The sequence below is a fragment of the Streptopelia decaocto genome (genome assembly GCF_964273445.1).
Source record: "Streptopelia decaocto genome assembly, chromosome: 19".
NCBI lineage: Eukaryota > Metazoa > Chordata > Aves > Columbiformes > Columbidae > Streptopelia > Streptopelia decaocto.
The window spans coordinates 1660351-1676356 of NC_138674.1; the positions used below are offsets into that span (position 1 = coordinate 1660351).

General features: G+C 62.4%; 1 protein-coding gene across 1 annotated transcript; it reads right to left on the reverse strand.

Annotated features, from left to right (window-relative positions):
* Positions 1-616: 616 nt before the first annotated feature.
* Positions 617-4885, reverse strand: EPS8L3 (EPS8 signaling adaptor L3; the record flags this gene model as incomplete). The annotated part of the gene is made up of 17 exons (XM_082069109.1): positions 617-711; positions 797-929; positions 1017-1300; positions 1395-1491; positions 1577-1614; positions 1690-1771; positions 1853-2001; positions 2103-2177; positions 2324-2575; positions 2673-2743; positions 2837-2967; positions 3380-3456; positions 3526-3675; positions 4224-4379; positions 4495-4559; positions 4640-4713; positions 4821-4885. The coding sequence occupies 17 exons, from the start codon at positions 4883-4885 to the stop codon at positions 694-696; spliced, it is 1917 nt and encodes a 638-aa protein (XP_081925235.1). The 3' UTR covers positions 617-693.
* Between the last annotated feature and the right edge of the window lie 11121 nt (positions 4886-16006).

Consider the following 16006-nt stretch of genomic DNA (forward strand, 5'->3'; position numbering starts at 1 on the left):
GGGGGAACACAAGCTCAGGGCTGCAGTGTCCCCAGGGCTCCCCCTCGCTCCCCTGGGCCCCCTCCCTTCTCGTTAGCACATTCCTGCTCACTAACGAGGCAGCGCTGGCAAAGGTGGGGGGGGGGGCTTGGTGCCCTGTCACCTGCCTGCGGCACAGAGCTGGGTGGGCTGGGGACAGCCCTGTCCCCTGGGCCCCCCCTTGCTGCCACCACCCCCCCCCAGGACACAAGGGGTTACCCAGGATGGGACTCAGCGGTGTCCCCTGGGCGCTGCTGGGGGGCCACGCTGTGTCCCTCTCCCTGCTCTGTTCCCTGTCCCCCTCCCTGCCCCACTGGGCTGGCCCACAGGTGACACAGGGACTGCGGTGCCCCCCCTGCTGTCACTCTCTTTATTTCTGACAGTGGTTGCTTTACATTTAGTGGGGTGCACACACATCTCACGGTACCCACCCATGCCCCCGTGGGGCTGCCTGCCCCCCACTTTGCCGTGGGGGGGTCTGGCAGAGCGTCTCCCTGGGTGGGGGGTCCAAGTGTCATCAGTGGCTTTAGGGCAGATGTGTCCCCTAACCTCCCAGGAGTGGCTCTCCATCTTGGGGGGGTGTGTGGGGTGAACCCCCCCAGTCCTGCGGTGCCGGGGATGCTCCATCCATGGTGGGGACAGCTGGGGATGTGGTGCCAGCGTGGCCTTGGTGGCTCAATCCCTGGGGCTCATCTGCAGGGGAAGGGAAATGAGAATTTTCGGGGGGAGGGAGCTGGGGTGTGGAGGGGGGGGTCCAGGGCTGCGGGGGGTCCCTCACCCCCAGGGATGTCCTGATGGGGGACAGCTTGAAGAGGACGCGCCGCCACTCCTCGGGACACACGGCCTGCAGCTCTGCCGGGCTCATCTGCAGCAGCTGCTGCCCCGTCAGCACCCCCAGACACCGCACCGTGCTGGGGACGGACAGACAGACGGACAGTCAGCCAGGTATGTGTGTCCCCCCTCAAAATGGAGTCCCGGGGGGCTCCAGGGTCACCTACATGCGCTGGAAGCCCTTGTCCTTCAGCCAGGCTGTCACCTCCGCCGGCGAGGAGTCGGGGTACAGGTTGGGGGGGCTCTCCTGGAGCTGGGGACAAAAGGAGGGGACAGGCGTAGTCCCCTGCCACCCCCCCCTGGTGACAGGGCGGGGGGAGGTGACACCCACCTGGCTGTTGCTGTGTCCCCCGCCTCCGTGCCCCAGGGGCTCCAGGATGTTGCTGGGGACGTAGCCCTTGTCCCCCCGCCCGTCCTGCACCAGCCACCACTTCTTCTGCGGGTCCAGGACCTAATGGGGGGTGGTGACATGGGGTGGGGAGGTCAGCACCCTGCTGTCACCCCCTTCCAGGACGCCACCCATGGGGAGACCCCCCAGTTTGTACCTGCAGCGTGTCCCCCATCCTGACGCTCAGCTCCTGCGGGTTCCTGGCCTGGAACTCGTACAGCGCTCGCACCATCTCCTGCGCGGGGAGGGGCGGCCTGGGGATGGCGGGGGGGACATGAGCACCCGGAGGGGATCGGGTTCTGCCCCCCAGCCACACAATGGGACGATGGGGACACTCACCCGTGGTCGGGGTTGTCCCTCCAGCTGGTGGCCGGTGACTGTGGGGGAGCAGAGTGAGCGTCGAGAGGGAGTTGTGGAAACGGAGGCATCCTGTCCCCTCCCTTGTGCTGTACCTGCTGCACTGGGGGGGGCAGCCACCCGTCCGAGAACACGGGGGTGTAGGGGGGCACCCCCTCGCCGTTGGGGTACTCTGCCCTGGGATGAGTAAGTCAAGTGAGTGGTGGTAGGGCCCCCCAAAGCCAAACCCCCCATGGTGTAGGGGGGCTGGACCCCCACCTGCTCCTGTTCCAGGCAGGGCCGAGGGTTTTCCAGGTGCCGTAGTGCTCGGGGTGCAGTGTCCGCTCCAGCAGCTCCACCGCCCCCGGCTCCAGCAGCGGCGCCTCCACCTCCCGCGCCAGGTTGGGGCTGGGGCTGTGGGCCAGGACCTGCGGGGGACACGGGGTGACACCCGGACATGCCGCAGGGGGGTCCCCGTGCTGCTCAGCCCTGGGGTGGGGGGTGGGACCAGCTTTTTGGGGGCACTCACAAAGGAGAGGGCGGTGAAGATGAGGTGCAGCAGCTCCGGGGGGGTCGGTTCGCTCACGTGCTGGTAGGTCCTGCCCTGCGTCGGGAGGGGAAAAGGGGTCCCCATGCAGCCCCCACTGTCCCTACAGAGCCCCCCCATCCCCACACAGCCCCCAGTCTGGCAGGGACATGCCAGGTATGTCCCCAAGCCATTGGGGTCACCTCCAACCCAAGGGGACTCACCATGAGGTTGAGGGTGTATTTCACCTTCTGGAAAAAGTCCACGTAGTCGCCCTGGGGGGGCAGAGCTGGAGGGGCAGAGAGGGGGGGGCTGGCACCGGGATGACCCTCCAGCCCCCAACCAATGGCACATTTCCCCCCCTCACCACCTTTCTTCTTCTTCTTCTTCTTCACGTTGGTGTTGGCCAAGCCCAGCGCTGCCTTCAGGCGGCTGACGAAGAGGTCCAGCTCATCCAGCACGTGGTTGAGGATCTCCTGGGTGGAGATGGCCCAGGATGGGACCCGGTGGGTGCCGGTGGCGGGGGGGGCGCTGGGGGTGTCCCCATCCAAGGATGTGTGGGATGGGACTTACAACATCTCGGTCCACCTCGGGGATGACCTGGCCTGGGGGCCTGATCCGTGACGTCAGGGTGTCCCGGAAGCCTGGTGACAGCAGAGGGTCCCAGCTCCGCTCCCCCTCACCCCACTCCCACTTTGGGGGAAACTGAGGCACACCACCCCCCCGCCGTGACTCACTGTAGTCGGAGGGGGGCAGCCCACGCTGGGGGGGCGCGGGGAGGTCGGGCTTGGGGGTCTCTGCCCAGCGCTCCGGGGCCGTGTAGTACGGGGGGGGCAGGCTGAGCGGCGTGTCCAGGCTGCTCTGGGGCCTGTGGGGGTGCGGAGGGGGTCAGGTGGGGTGCTGAGCCTGGGGAAGGGGTACGGGGGTGCAGGGGGCCTGTCCCTGTGAGGATGGGGGGGCTTAAGTCCAGAGATGGGGTGGGGGGGTGGGAAGTGGGTATAGGGGTGTGGGGGGCTCTGTGCCCATGGGGATGGGGTAGGAGCGGGGGCTGAGCACAGGGGTGGGGTACTGGGCCAAAAGCGGGGGGGAGCCCCTCCAGGAGGGTGGGGGGATCTCTGGAGGAGAGCAGGCAGAACAGGGGCTGTACCCATGGGGTGGGACCTTTGGGGGACACAGGGGCAGCATGGAATTACCCCCCCAAGCTTAGGGGGGCGCACTGGGGGGGGAGCAGGCCTGGCTGTCTCCAGGGAGAGGGTGAAGAACCATGTACCCCCCCTTACCTGTGCCCATAGTGACCCCTCTGCTCCTCCTTCTGCTGCTTCAGCACCTTCTCCAGGCTGCTCCTCAGCACCTCTGCCTGCACAGAACCACCACCATCAACCCCCCCAGCCCCGGGGTGCTGCCCCCTGCCCGCCCCAGGACTCACCCCCGGCTGCTCGCACTGGAAGAGCAGGACGCTGCTGCCGGGGGGGCTGCGCTCCTGCACGCTGATGCTCAGCACCGAGTCGTAGCCGCAGGTGTCCAGCGCAGCCGAGCAGCCCTGGACGCTGCCCAGCGGGTAGACGTCCAGCTCCTCCTGCCGGGGGACACGGGGCGCTCAGCCCCCCCGGAATGGCCGGGAGGGGTAAGGGGTTCAGGGGGTGCATGGTTAGAGGGGGGCAAGGGCGTGGGGGCTTGTAGGTTTGGAAGGGTTAATGGGGGGTGGGAGGATTGTGTGCAATAGCAGGTTTTGGGGGGGGTTATGGGTAAGGCTGGGGGTACCAGGCTTGTAGGGGTGTAAGGGTTGGGAGGTAGTGGGGTTATGGGGGTACAGGGGTTGTTGGTGGTTATGGGGGTGCCAGTGTTATTGGGGTGCAAGGCTTGTGGTGGCCAAGGGGGTGCCAGGTTTATAGGGGTGCAAAGATGGGGGACGTAGCAGGATTAATGGGGTGCCCTGGCTGGAGCGGGTGTTGGGGCCGAGGGGGTGCAAGGGCCATTGCGGGGGGGTACCAGAGCTGGGGGAACACCCCATTTACGGGGGTGCTGGGTCTGCAGTGGGTGCTGTGGCCAAGCTGGGTGACATGGCCGGGGGGTGCAGGCTTTGGGGGGCACCAGGCTTTTTGGGGTGCCATGGCCAGGGGGTACCTTGCTCTCCACATCCCTCAGCACCAGATCCTGGTCCCTGACATGCAGGATGATGTTTTGTCCCCAGACTTTGCCCTGGGCGTCCAGCAGCTTGAGCCGCGCCAGACAGTCCTCGGCGCTGCGCAGGTCCCGCTCCAGCCGCAGTGTCAGCAGGTGCTGGGGGGACACGGTGCCGCTGTCACCGGGTCACCCGCTGCCACCCCATGCTTAGCAAACCAGGACCGCTCTGGTAAGTTTGTGGGGGGACTCGGGGTGGTTTGGGGGCTCCTACCTCGACGTGGTGCTGGAAATCACTTTGGGGTTTGAGCAGGTTCTGGACGTAGTCCTTGCGCTGGTCTGAGGGGACACATGGGGTCAGGGGACAGGGACAGCGTGGGGACAGGAGCAGGGGGTTTGGGGTGCAGCTGGTAACTCACTGTAGATGCTTTTCCCGCTGGGGCGGGAGAAGTTATTGGGGTGTCGCGGTGCAGAGCTGTCGTCATATTCGCCCCTGGATGGACAGACAGATGGACACTCGTGCCTGCACATGGTCCCCTGTCCCCACCCAGCCCTCGGGGGTCCCACAGGTGGGGACACCACCCCCCGCTGAGTACTCACCGGGCCAGGGAGCTGCTCCAGCGGCCGAAGGGCTCTCCCATCTTGCCGGGGTCCTGGATGGGCATGGTCCTTATGTCACCCCCAGTGTGTCCCCAACCACCTCCTGTACCATCGCCCCCCTCCAGGAGGGTGACATCCCCTGCAGGACCCCCCTGCCCACCCCTCTCCGACCACCCTGTCCCATCCCAGCCCCGGGGGATACACCCAGTGCCTGGAGCCAACCCCTCTGTGTCACTAGATGGGGTCCCTGTCCTGGGGGACACCCGTGTCCCCCCGCTCACCCCAGTCCCCGTGCTGCTGGCTCGGCCGCCCAGGCTGGGAGTGCGCAGGGGAGGGTGGCACAGGTGGGGACAAGGGCTTGACGTCGGCACCGCACCCGCCTGCTCTTTGCCCCGTGGTGGCTGCTTTGAGGCAGGGCGGGGGACAGGGACAGGGAGGGGGACAGACACCTGCCGCAGCCGCCACCACCCGCCTCGCCCCGGGGTGCCCACCCTGCAGCAGGACTTGGTGGCCTTGGGTGCACCCGCGTGGGACAGCACCCAGGTGGGACCCCCCCCCAAGGCCAGCCTGTCCCCCACCCGGGGCTGAGCTTTGGTGACATCCCGCATGGCAGCACCCACCCTCTGTCCCCGTGCCCGGCGGGTGACCCCGGCTCGCCCCGAAACTCCGCCAGGACAACTGTTCCAGGGTGGTTGGTGACACGGAAGGGGACGGATCTGGGTGGGTTAAGGCTGGTGGCAGCAGGGTCACTGTCCCCAGCGCCCTGGGGTCACCTTGGGTGTCCTGCCCTGTCCCACAGGGTCCCCTTTGCTGGATCTGTCCTTGGCACCCACAGGAGCATCAGGGACAGCTCTGTCCCCTTTGTCCCCGCAGCGGGGGGACACTGGGGGCCATGTCCATGGGACCGGGGTGACCCACTGGCCCTCCCTGCCCAGCACAGCGAGGTGGGGTTTGGGGTCATTTTGAGCCTTTTGGGCTCATTTTGAGCCTTTTGTCTTCTCTGGGCTGGTCCTGGTGCAGCTTGAGGGGCATGATGGGTCAGCTGGGGTCACTGTGTCCCCAAGGGTGTCGCTGGCTGCATGGGGTCCCATCTGTGCCCCCCCGTCCCGGATTGACCCCTTCTCTCTATTTTCTTTGCAGGTTTTTGGGCCAAACTGTCCCCACTGCAGAGGGACCATCCTGCGCCCCAGCGTGTCACCCAGCGCAGGTGGTGACACCCCTTCGGGGGTGTTCGGGGACCATGGGTGCACAAGTACGAGCAGAACCGAGAGGACAAGGTGGGGCGAGCTGGGAACGGACCCCAGGGAGCGGGGAGGGGGTGTCGGGGCTGGGGTCGTGCCTCAGTTTCCCCATTTCAGGGAGGGGCCGGGTGCAGTCCCCCCCGCGGCCACCGGGGGGCAGCACGTCCGCACATCGCCCTTGTCCCCAGATGGGCGACACCCCCCAGATGTGAAGCCTCTCATATACAGGGCCCCAGATGTGCCCCCGGTGCCACCCCAGGTCCTGCTGGCACCACCGACCACACCATTGTCCCTGGCGCTGGGGACATTTGGGTGACACTTCTTGGGGTGGGGGAACACAAGCGCTGTCGGGTGGGAGGAATCCGGCTCTTTATGGCACCCGTGGGTGGGGGGTGGGTTTGACCCCCATCCCCCGGCAGCACCCACGGCACGGGCAGGACCGTCCCCATCCATGTCCCACCCTCCGCTGGGGACAGGGCGCTCGCCCCACCCCTCCCAGCTCCTCCCAGTCACCCCACTGGGTAAACTGGGAACGGCGCCAGCTGCAGAAATATAAAATCATCTTATTTTTATCTTTTTTCCTCTCCATTCCTGGCCAGAGGTGACACCTCCCTGCGCAGCCCCACAGCCGCTGTGTGCCCCCTTGCCCTTCCCAGGCTCGGGAAGTCCCCAGGGGCCACCAACTCCCTTGGGAAGAGCCCAGGGTGACGCCAAAGCCTTTTGCCGTTTCGAGTTTAGAAACCCCCAGTGTCAAAATCAGTGAATTTGCCCCAAAACGCAGCAGTTCTGGGGAGAAAAATGGCCCCATCCTGCACTCCCTGTAAAGCTGCTGCAAGGGGACACCCTGACCCACCACGGGGACAGCCTTGGGGACACAGCTGGATGCCCCATGGGAACAGGATCAGCCCCCACCTCCAGGGACAACCCGGGGCTGGTGCAGATTTGGGGGTGCCCAGGCGGGGCGGGGGAGTTTGGGGCCACCAGTTCCTGGAATTCCCGGTGACACATCGCTCCCAGCCAGGTGCCACCGGGGCCGCGGTGGCAGCTGTGGCTCTGGGCGCCAGCCAGCGGCACAAACCGCCGGCCAGCCGGGATCCGTCCCCACGTCACCGAGGCCGAGCGCGGGGCGGACCGCGGTGTACCCGGACCTGCCGCCTAATTGCTGGGGACCAGCGGCTCCCCGTCATTTTGGGGACATGTGGGGATGGTTTAACCCCTCGGGAGCTGGGAAGTTGTGTCGGGTTGTTCTCCCCCAGGCTGGAGGGACGGGACAGCGTGTCACAGCCCCCAGGGTCGGGATGTCCCTTTGGTGATGCCCAAACCCACAAGTCCTCCGTGGGGTCTCTTCGGTGGTGATGGTGACAAGCTGATGTCCCAACCATCACGGCAACCAGGCTTGGGTGCTGATTTGGGGTGACATTGGGGAGTTGGTGCAGCCCTGGGAGCCATTGTGGGGTCCCTGTCACCCCGTGGGTCCCTTTGCCATGGGGACTCTCTGGGGGCTGCGTCTCCTGCTCTGCCACCCCCGGAGGTCCCATCTCGGTGTCCCCACCAAACCTTTTGCTCCCTTGGGAATGTTCTCGGCGTCACCCAAAGTCCCCTGGGGGTGCCAGCCCCGAACCCCGTGCCCCATGGGGCGTCCTGGTCCCCATTGCTGCGGGTTTTCCCGGTTTTGCCACTGGGTCCCGTCTCTTCGGAGGAACAGGGTGAAATCTCTGGGGCTTTTCTAGCCTGTCGGCTTTGCAAAACTCCCCCCGGTGACACCCCTGAGGGTTTGCAGAAGCAGCACCCCAGAAACAAGCCGCCTCCTCCGCTTTTCAACCTGCTGCTGATCGGTTCTTTCCCCTCTCTCATTTCCAGAGGGTGATATTTTACCCCCCGAGAAGCAGCCGGTCCCACGGCTTTGGCCACACACGCGGGAAAAGCATCTCGCTTTTGGGGTGAAGAGGGAAGAGCGGTGTCCCCATGGCCACCCCTGTTTGTGTGGGACCCGTCCTGCTTCGCTCCCCACCGTCCCCCATCCCGGCACCACATCCCAGCCACATCCCGGGGAATTCCAGAGGTGGTGAGGACCGAAAGGGTTTAATTAGAGGTGACGAGGCCATGCAAACGAGCAGGTGACAGCTGCTGTGAAATCCTGGAGGCTTCGGAGGTGCCGGTCGGTGTTTCCCACGCTGTGGGTGCTGGGTGGGAGCAGATGGAGATGGTTGGGATCCCAAACCCATTCCCATGGACCGATGCCGCGAGATTTGCCTTTACACATCAAGTCTGGGGCCACCATGAGGAGGATGATGATGAGGGGGAGGATGATGATGAGGAGCATGATGATGATGAGGATGGAGTCAAGCGGCACAACCGATAGCGTTTCCAGGGAAAAGACCTTTCCAGCCTCATCTTTCCAGGGCGGGCGGTGAAGAAGGTGGCACACGGGTGACAGCAGCACATGATGCTGAGCTGGTCGGGGGGTGTGATGAGCCGTCCCCTTCCCGAGTTGCTGAGTCAAGGCTCCCAGAGACCTCGTGGGTGGTGGGATTGATTTGGGAGCCACCGACGAGGTCCCTGGCCGGGGACAGGCGAGGAGCGTGCCACCGAGCACCGGTCCATGTGCCGCGCTCGGTGGAGAAGCTCCGCAGGAAATTGTGAAAGGGCGAGCAGGCACTGGCTGCGTGGGGCGGGGGGAGATGAAGCTTGAGCTGGCGGGGGCGGAAACTCATGGCAGGAGGTTCTTTGGGCATTAGATGGGGTGGGTTCTTCATTACACGTCATCAGTTGTGGTGGGTTCCTCCTCAAATGTCATCGGTTGTGGTGGGTTCCTCCTCAAATGTCATTGGTTGCGGGGGGTTCCTCTTCACATATCATCAGTTGCGGTGGGTTCCTCCTCACGTGTCATCAGTTGCGGTGGGTTCCTCCTCACATATCATCAGTTGCGGTGGGTTCTTCCTCACATGTTATCAGTTGCGGTGGGTTCTTCCTCACATGTCATCAGTTGAGGTGGGTTCTTCCTCACATGTCATCAGTTGAGGTGGGTTCCTCCTCACATGTTATCAGTTGCGGTGGGTTCCTCCTCACATGTCATCAGATGAGGTGGGTTCCTCCTCACATGTTATCAGATGAGGTGGGTTCCTCCTTACATGTTATCAGATGAGGTGGGTTCCTCCTCACATGTCATCAGATGAGGTGGGTTCCTCTTCCCACGTCATCAGTTGTGGTGGGTTCCTCCTCAAATGTCATCGGTTGCAGGGGGTTCCTCCTCCCATGTCATCGGTTGAGGTGGGTTGCTCCTTGTGTGTCGTCAGATGTGTCCTCAACATGGTGCCTCGGGGGTGGGAGTTGGGTAAAAGGTGGTTGCAAAATAGCTGGGAAGAGGGAATTGAGGCAGGATTAGGAGCACTACAAGGTGTTTTAAACCGAATCCCAACTCCTACCATCAGGTGGCATCCGCCACACTTGCCCATGGTCCCAGATGCCATGGGAGATATGAGACAAGCGTCTGGGTGCCCCAAGTCCCTCAGCACCACTTCCAGACCAACACAGTCAGGGCTTACTGGGGCAGGAATGGCTCCTTTTTCCCTGAAATGCGTCTGTTTCCTGCCAGAAAATGTCATTCCATCGATGAATAATTGGGATGGGAAATGTTCGACCTTCCCTGTTGTTTGGCTCCCATGGGAAGCTGCCGGGGAGGAGGAACTCTTGGCTCACCAGTCCCATTCAGCCCAGTACAGCTTCTGCCGGATACTGGGAGGGACGTGTGCCTGGATGCCATGAGTGTCCAAGACCATTTACCCGCCAGCAATGGGTTGATCATGTCCTAAAATTGCTCTAACTAAGCTTTTGGAGAAGAATTTCCAAATCTCACAAGGCCTGGACACTCTTCCTTTGTTTTGGCACATCTCTGGTCTCTTCCCATCCAGAAACCTCAGGTGGCACCTTCAATGTGAACTCAACCAAAACCTGGTGCTTTTTCCTCCTGGTTTGAAGGTTTGATGGCTGTGTCACTGGTGGAAGAGGCAAAGGTAAGGGAGCAGCAAACCCAAGTGATTCACTGATGGTTTTGAAGATAATCCATCCCTACGGGTCCCCAGGTCCCTCATCATCAAGAGCTGGAGAAGAGGAGCTGCAAGGCAAAGGGACTCCATGTCCCCCGTGGGTCATTTTTGCCATCTGAGCATCTCCTGGTCCTTGGTTCAGCCTCCCAAGTGGCTTTTAAGGGACAGGCAGGAGATGAAGGCCAAGTCCACAAAGCTGGGAGATGGCTGATGTCCCCCAGATGCCACCAGCAGCTTCCTGGGGTGACAGAGTGACCTGTATCACTGCTCATGGGGGACACAGATGGTCCTGGAGGGACGTGGTGGGTCTGAGCTGGCGTCTCCAGATTTTGACCTCCCCGGTGTTCTCTGGTCTGTTTGGAGATGCCTTGGCCAAGGGGTCCATGAGCCACCTCGGGGTCTGGCAGGTGGAGATGTCACCAGGGTTGGGGTCCAGGTGGTGCAGGGTGTCCATCGCGTCCTCCAGCGGAGATGGGTGGACGTGGGGCGGCAGCTGGGACGGGTCGGGTCTGGGGACACCCCAGCCCGTCCAGAGCGACCATATGGCTCCGGGTGCTGAAACGGGGCGGTTGGCTTGGAAAGGTCAATTTGCATTGAAATAAAATAAATAGAAATAAGATAAGATAAAAATATAAAGTAAAAAAGATAAGATAAAATAAAAAAATAAGATAAAATAAAAGAGATAAAATAAAATAATGCAACCACGCAGCCTGCTTGTGGCTTTCAGAGCAGTGCAGCCCCCGACCCTGGGGGGCTGTGCCAGCCAGGATGCTCCGTTCGAAGCCCTCGCCATCGCCTTTGAAGCTGGTTTTGGTGTTTTTTTGGTGTGTTGTGGGGTTTTTTTGGCTACTTATTTTGGTTATTTATAACTTTCTCCCTTTTGTTTTTAATTTTCAAGCAGCATCTTGTTGCTCCGGGCAGGACCCAATACACCCGGCCCCGGCACGCAGGCGGCTGCATCTCCAGACCTCCAAAAGGAGGATCTGCAGGTCCCGGGGGACACCCCGGGGGACACCCAACGGTGACCCCGCACCAGGAGAAAGGGGCTCGGGAAGAGGCGTTTGAGCTGGACCGGAGGGGTTAAGCTCGGCTCCCGGGAAGAGCCGGCTCCGGTCCAGCCTGAGTAAGCCGATCGCTCCGGCCAAAACCCGTTGCGGGGTGGATTTTTTTGGGGCTGTAAACAGCATTTCTCGACGGTGCCGCACGACCCGCGGGGCCGGCGGCACTCGAACCAGGAGACGTTTTGATAACGTCCGTTAATTAAAGAGCTGGCAAGAGGCGCTGGGATGGGAACCGCAGAGGAGGTGGTTTTACTGGGGGGGTCTGCAGCTGCCGCTTTGGGGTCAGATTTGGCAACCCCGCGGGTGGGCCAGAGGGGTTTGCGGTGTCTGGCCAAACCATCCCGGCTATTCCCAAACGCCCGCCTGGACCACCCCAAATTTTGGGGGCACGGCAAGCAGCCGGTTGTATCACACTGGGGGGGATGCTGGTGTCACCGCGGGTCCCCTGGGCACGGCGAGGCGCGGTGGAGGTGGCCGGAGGGGTTAAATCTCCTCCTCCTCTCCAGCCTGAGTAACCCCAGCACGCTGCCAAAATCCTGCTCGGTGCTGGGAGCCGGCGCAGGGGCTCTTTCTGCCTTAGGAGCGATGCCGGGCGCCTGGCACAGCGCCTGTGGGGGTGCGGAGCGGGGAACGCATCCCAGCACAACCCGACCTTGGTTTGGTGATGCCAGCACCCCAAAACCCCGCAGGGTCCGGCCCCGGGACAGCAGCCGGGGCGCCTGCGCTGGCTCCAGCCCCCGCGGCTCCGGCACAAGCTGCACCGTAATTATTTACAAGAGGCGGTGGGTGGGAGTTTCGCCTTTGCTTCCCTTTATTTTTAAACTTATTTTTGCTTTATTTTGGATTTCTGACTCATCTCAAAGCCTGTTGCCGGGAGGAAACCGGAATTAAAAAGTGCCCCGCGTATCGTTTATATCAGCTGAATAAAATCCTCCCCCGAATGCTCGGGGAGGAAAGTCGAGCAGCGGCTCCCCGGGGCTGCCCCGGACCCGGAGCCACTTCTCCTTCCCCCGGGCTCATTCACACGGAGGAGGAAAACTCCAGTTTTGCTCTTTTTTTTCCAAACCACAGCTGTTTTCCGGCTCTGCAGGCGCTAAGCCAGGCCTGGGGCTGCTCAGACCGTGGGGGGCAAGGGGGTGATGGGTGCTCCCCACATATGGGGTACCCGCGGGGGCACCCGGACCCGCTGCCCATGGGATGCTCCGCGGGGATGCAGCACCCACGGGGCTCCCCAAACAGGGCTGGCACCCCCGTGTGGGTGGGAGTGGAGGGGGATGCCCCGGGGGGTGTCCTAGAGGGAAGGGGGTCCTGTTAATGTGGGTGCCCAGCTACTAAGGGTGTCCCAGAGATGCTGCTGCCCCTGAAATGGGGGTGCTCTTGAGGTGAGGGGTGTCCCAGGGATGATGGTACCGTGTTAATGGGGGTGCCCCATTAATGAGGGTGCCCTGGTGATGAGGGTGCCTGGTGCTCCTCCTCCCCGGAGCAGTTTTGACGAGTCTCTCCCCATCGGGGGGGACACAGGTGGTGGGAAGGTCCCTTGTCCCCGCCCTCCGCCAGCCAAGTGTGACTCAGCAGCCCAGCCTGGCTGCAATGTGTGAAGATCTGGGGAAAACAGCCCAAAAGCATCATCCTGGGAGCATGTGTGGGGGGTGAGCTGTGAATCCGGCATGTGAAGCATCTGCCTGGACACCCCCAACCCCACCCCCCGCGGGACGTATCCTGCCCCGTGATGGCAGCGATCCCGCAGCGTGCTCAGCCCACGGCACGGCGGTGAAGACGTGGGACCATCGGGGATGCTGAGTTCATCCTCCCCCCCGCCCGGTGCTCCTGGCTTCATCCCAGGGAATCCCCACATCCACTTTTCCCTTTCCAAGGGACAAAACCCACCCTGTTGATGCTTGGCCGCATCCTGCTCAGCTGCCCTGGGCCAGGTGATCCCAAGGAGCTGAGAGAAACCAGCTGCCACGTGTTGGCCTTGATGCCAGGGAGGATAAATTCACCCCCCCAGCTCAGCAAAAGCATTTTGGATGGGTGCAGGCACACTGTTTGGCTCTAATCCTAATCTCAAATTATCCATTGCAATACAGCTCAGGTCCTGCTCGTACCAGGTGCTGTACGAAGAGGAGCCGGCAGCTCGTTAGCACCCTCCTAGGTAGGAATTAATTAATCTCTTGTTGAATGCTCGGCCTGGGGGTGATGCTGCTGCAGGTGCCTCCTGCCCTGGAATAGGGGGGTCCTCTGCTTTTGGGGGTGGCTGTGGGTACCGTTGTCACCGCGTGGCTGCAGCGGCTCGTGGGGTGTCTGGGGAGGGGGGTGATACTCAGCGAGGAGGAATCAGCAGCTCCCAGCGCTTTGGGCTTTCCCCGGGGAGCTGATCCCGGCTTCTGTCCTTCGTCACCGTTTTTCCATCAGCTTTGGGTAACTGAGAGGTCCCTGCTGTGAGCAGGTGTGGTTTTTGGGGGTGCAGGTGGGTTCTACCCAAGCGTTGAGCCACCATTGTTGGGAGGAATTAACCTTTCCCTTCTTTTTTAATTGGCATTTCCCTTCAGCATGAGCCGTGGGGTGGGCTGGGGGTTCTACTGTCCGGGAGCCCTGGGGGCCATCGCTGTGGGGGTGGGACAGGGAGGACGTGACCCACCCGGAAACCACAAACGGTTTCGATGTGTTTATTAACTCGGGCACAACTTCCCCTGCTCTTGTTTCCCAATGCCGGCCGCCGCCTTGCGAAGCCGCTCGAGCTCGGTCCTGAGGCACCGAGGATGTGCAATGGGTGGGGGTGCAGCACCCATGGGTGCGCGGTGAGGACCTGGGGTGGCTGTGACAGAGACAGGGCAGAGATGGGCTTGGGGATGTGGGATGCTTGGGAGCAATGTCCCCATGTCCGTTCCCATGTCTGTCCCCGTGGGGGATGCGGGAGCGGAGCAGCACGTGGGTGACGCTCGCTGTCGTGGAAAGGGTGAGTGGTGCTGGCCACGGGTCACACTCTCTCCCCGAGGAAACGCTTGAGCAAAGGTTATTCTTTAAAAAAACCCCAAAGAGATAAGTTTCCTCTCTTCCTTCCTCATTGGAGGCACGTGGTGGTGAGGTCATGGAGCGCTGGGCTCGCAGCAGGACGTGCTTCCAGCTCCGCGTAATCTCGTCCCCAGGGCCGCAGCAAAACGGTTCTTGGTGGGTCTTGGGGGGAGGTTTCTCCTGCCTCTGCCCCCCAGCTCCGCGTACCCCACTCGGGCGCCCACCTCCTGCTCCAGCCCGTGGGCTGTTCCCTGCGCTCCCATGGGGTTTCCCGCGGCAGCTTCTGCATCCCGGAGTTGAATGTGGCTTCACGTGGAAAATCAGCCCCAGATGTGGCTGAACCGCTGTTGCTGCAGCGCCATGAGTGGGGACAGCGCTTGGGGACATGGGGACAGCAGGAGGGACATGTTGGGTGGCCAGGACCTGGGGGCCCGGAGCCCTTGGAGGGGTTTGTCACCCCACCGGGGAGCAAGGACAAGGGACAGTGTCCTCTCTGCAGCTGCTGCTCCTCAAGGAGGGGTGACGGGGTTCCCCCACCCCTGGGGACAGTCACTGAGCTACAGAGCGGTGCCACCAGCATTGTGCTGAGCAAACCCTGGGTTTTGGGCCATAAGAGCCCGGCGTAGCCTCCAGCTCGGCTGTGCAGCCCTTGGCTTGAGAGGCCATGGGGCAGCTGCCGATTCCCATCCCGGGGTTGTTTTCTGGGAAGCAGGATCGCTTGCTGGAAGGAGCCACATCCCCAGGCTCTGTCCCCAGCCGACGGCACAGCTATACCAAGGGGTCATCGTGAATTTGAACAGCTCAGGGATGCTTGGGCACCCTTGGGAACCCCATGGCCGAGGTCCCCAGCTGAGCGTGGTGCTGCCAGTCCCACTGGGGACGAACTGGCGGAGGGCTGTGGGGCGGGAACCACCACGCTAATCAAAAGAGGATGGAAAACTCTTTGTGGTTGCTTGGAAATGAAACACAGCTACGGGCAGACCGCAACAGCCTCCAGATGCGACAGCAGTGGCTGCGGGATGAAATTCCAGGGGATTAGACTTAATTATGAGCGCCAATGGGGGAAGTGGCAGCAGCAGATTGGCCTCGTGGCATTGCCCCTTCCTCATGGGTGGGAGGGGGCTTGGGGACAGATGGACCCTGGGTCTCCTTGTTGAGCTGGGACTTGCCTGGATCGTGTCAAACTCTAAATTTGAGTCTTTCCAAGATCTTTGAGGATCCTAAATCCATCCTGTTGCTTGGGACGGGAGGAGTGGTGCTGGAGGCTGCTGGCTATCTCCATGACTTGGAGCCGCTCAGCATCCCGGTCCTGGCCTCATCGCAGTCCCCATCCTGCATCCCAGTCCCATCCTGGTCCCCATCCTGCATCCTCCCCATGCAAGGACATGGAACATGACCCAGTGTCCAGGCGAGTGCTCCTGCACAAGCATCACCTACTCTCTGGGTCCACAGGCACCCTTTTGGGTCCCTCATCGAGGTTTCGCGCTCTCCAGCCTCGCCGGGTCCCGTTCCTGCCCTCCGCGTTGGGGCAGCGCGTTGCTGTGGGAGGTTGGAAGGGGCCGGGGGGCGGCTTTGCCGGCGGTCCCGGGGCCGGAGGGCTGCCGGGCGGGAGGCTGGGCGGAGGCGCAGCAGCTCATGCCAAGATGCATCAGCCTGTGTTTTTCTGGTGGCGGCTGAAGGTTGTTTGTGCTGTCCCGGCGATGATACAATGCTCTTGGCGTAGGTGCACGAGCCGGCGGCCGGGCAAATGTAGTGATATCGGCAGGGAGGAGGGCGATCCGGGTCACCCCAAAGCCGGGGCTGTTCCAACGGGGTGTTGAAAACAG